Here is a 2759-nt window from a genome sequence, read left to right on the forward strand (position 1 = left end):
CACAAGATAACACAATCAAACTCGTATTTACCGACATCCTCCCCTCGCAGCCTGTTTGAGAATTGTTTTAATAAGTAAGTGTTTTAGGTGAATGATGTAGTAATTGAAATGGGCGCCCCATTTCCCCCCCTTCTTACTGCAGGAGGCTCCTCTACCCCAATCTGGTTGGAAAATAAAACGCTTTGTCTCCACAACCACCCCCCACCGCACCCCCACCCGCTCCCAGTGTGTGTTTTATACGTGTGTATTTCTCAACCCCCTACAGTAGCCAAGAGAAAGCAGCTAGCCAATGAGAGCGCCCAGTTTCATAAAAGCTGCTCTCTGATTGGCCCAGAGCGAAAGGGCAATGGGAACAAAGAAAAGTCCCTTTCAGGTATAGAGGCTGAGAGCTCCTTTTGCTCCACTCCCCCTGTGTGTGTTGTGTTTCAGTCCTGATTTCAGTGTTGCAGAACAAGCTTGTGCGTGTGCACCAGGGGGATTTTTCTTTTCTTTTTTTTTCTTTTAATTTTTGCTTTGATAAAAAATACACAGGACAGTCTGTGACATTTGCTGGTCCATCTTCTTTAATAATAAATTTGTTGAAGAGATTATAATTTCCAAAATAAAGCGGCTGCAACCAAATACATTCAATGCAGTTAGAAGGAAAAGGTCAACTCGATCCAATACAGACCGTAAGTACGGTTGCGTGGTGTGTCTCTATATAGCACTTAGCGGGGACTTCATGCAGGGGAATGTTCGAGTTTTATGCATTGAAATGAGGAACTAGTTACAGGGTTTGGTTTTTGCATTGAGAACAACAACCCAAGAAGGGTGAATTTTAGCCAGTGGAGGGTGAAGCATTTGTAACTTCTTCACACAAATTAAGCTTGACTGGGCACTCGGGGTAACTTAGAGTAAATTACCTTTTGGGCTGTAACCCAAGGAGAATTAAAGTGACACAGTTACATATCCTGATCTGCAATGTCCATTCTGGGGCTCACCTCCACCCCTCCCTCTCCGAGCCTCGCTGGGCAAGACCTTCCAAACCGAGCCAGGAAAATGGGGGCAAGGGCAAAACAAGACGATTTCAGTCTCCTGTCACATCCTAGTGCCCAATAATTTAATATTAAACAAGGGCATAGTCACCCATTACATGTAATGGTTATAATGACCATTTTCCTCCTCCTTAAAAAAAAGCAAGCAGCAAAACACCATTAAGGAAAGAAAAAAAAAAGCCCCACCCAACCCAAACAAACCCACAAATAGTAACAATGGTGTGTTTATTACAGGATCTGGCTTGGAGCTAGCAAAATATTTTTCTTTGTTTAAGACAGGAGGGGGTTCCCTAAAACCAAAGTAGCGTCGAGGTGCCTCCCTCCCTCGCCCAGGCGTCCCTATCCCTGGCCCCTTGGGAAAGCCTACAAATTGGAGATAAGTTGAGGAAAGGTTTATAAGGTGTTTCTTTAAAACATCTGCTTTGCTCTCGTGCTCATTACATTTCACTCCTTCCGAACTTCCGAGAGCCTAGATCTGCGAGAAATGTTTCACATTCATAACTTGTAGCTGCGCCCACTGCAGGGGGTGGGTGGGTAGGCGGCGGTGGGGAGAGTGTGTGCAGGGGGAGGGAGGGGAGAGACCTTCAGCTTTTTTTTAAAGAGCAGATCAGTATTTTCTTGATACGCTTGTCACCATTTTTGTTCTCACGACAACCAATTGAGCCCTTGATCCTCACGTGATGTGAAAGGCTTGCACTGTAACAAAATCGCTCCTTTTAGATGGTTGGTTGTTGCTAACTCGCCCATCCCCCTCTCCCAGCCCCGACATTTCCAGCAAAGCGACTCTCCACTTCCAATCCATCAACAATTCATTACTGCTTTTAGCTTCCAAACGCCAGCTAATTAAAAATACTAAGCCAAGCTCCCGGGCCATCTGACTAAACACAGGAGGGGGTGGGCGAAAGAGGAGGAGAAGAGAAAAATAAATAAAAGGGAGACGCACCGTTTGCTGTGACTATAAATGGGGAACACTGTCCTGGAGAAGGTCGCTTGAAAAAAAAAATCTTTTTTTTACTCTAATTATCGAATTACCGCCTGACTGATTGGCTTGAGCGACAGCGGATTTTTCCCCCGCGGGGACTATACTAGGAACTCGGTTCCTTTTTCTTAAAACAACATAAAACAGGAAAACATCACATCCTTTAGGTTTCGAAGGCTGAACCAATTTTAAACGCCGTTATTTTCCCTTCCCCACCCCTACGCCCCCCGCCCGGAGCGAGAGCTGTTATAACTGGCTCATCAGCTCGCTGAACCCTCTGCTCCCCTCCCCCTCCACACCTTCCTTTTTCTCCTCTGGCTCCGCGACTCATCCCATCCTTTCTTCCTCCTCCTCCTGCTCCCCCTCTTCTTTCCCCCTCCTTTCCTCTTAAGTTAGTTCAAGAAATCAAATCTGTCAGGACGGGCGGAAAAATGCCACTTCCCGACTAACAGGCTGAATCCAGCCCAGATTTTCAGTCCTTTCTTCTTCTTCTTTCTTCCCTTTCACTAATTTATCCCGATGTTAGCACATTCTGTCTTGTTACTAGCGGGCGCCTGTAGGTTTGCTACATGGGATCATTACTTACTGATCACGGTGACTCTGAAGTCTGGAACTGAAGGCGGAATGAGAAGTTGGGAAAACTTTTTTTCTCTAAACTTTCTCTTTTTTTAAAAAAACACAATTATTCTCGATGCTTGTTAAGAGGAAAAAAAAAACCTTTGGTGCTTCTGTTATGAATGTGAACA

General features: G+C 45.2%; 1 protein-coding gene across 2 annotated transcripts in view; it reads left to right on the top strand.

Moving 5' to 3' along the window:
- Positions 1–479: 479 nt before the first annotated feature.
- Positions 480–2759, top strand: part of ZNF608 (zinc finger protein 608) — a 107459-nt gene continuing 105179 nt past the window's right edge. For both annotated transcript variants that reach the window (XM_006081084.3, XM_006081086.3), the window contains exon 1: positions 480–671. Coding sequence is in view for 1 of the 2 variants with exons in the window: in XM_006081086.3 (XP_006081148.1) it covers positions 630–671 (42 nt within the window). In the remaining variant the exon portion in view is untranslated. The remainder of the gene's footprint in view (positions 672–2759) is intronic.

Source organism: Myotis lucifugus, unplaced genomic scaffold, assembly GCF_000147115.1.
Source record: "Myotis lucifugus unplaced genomic scaffold, Myoluc2.0 scaffold_0, whole genome shotgun sequence".
Taxonomy (NCBI): Eukaryota; Metazoa; Chordata; class Mammalia; order Chiroptera; family Vespertilionidae; genus Myotis; species Myotis lucifugus.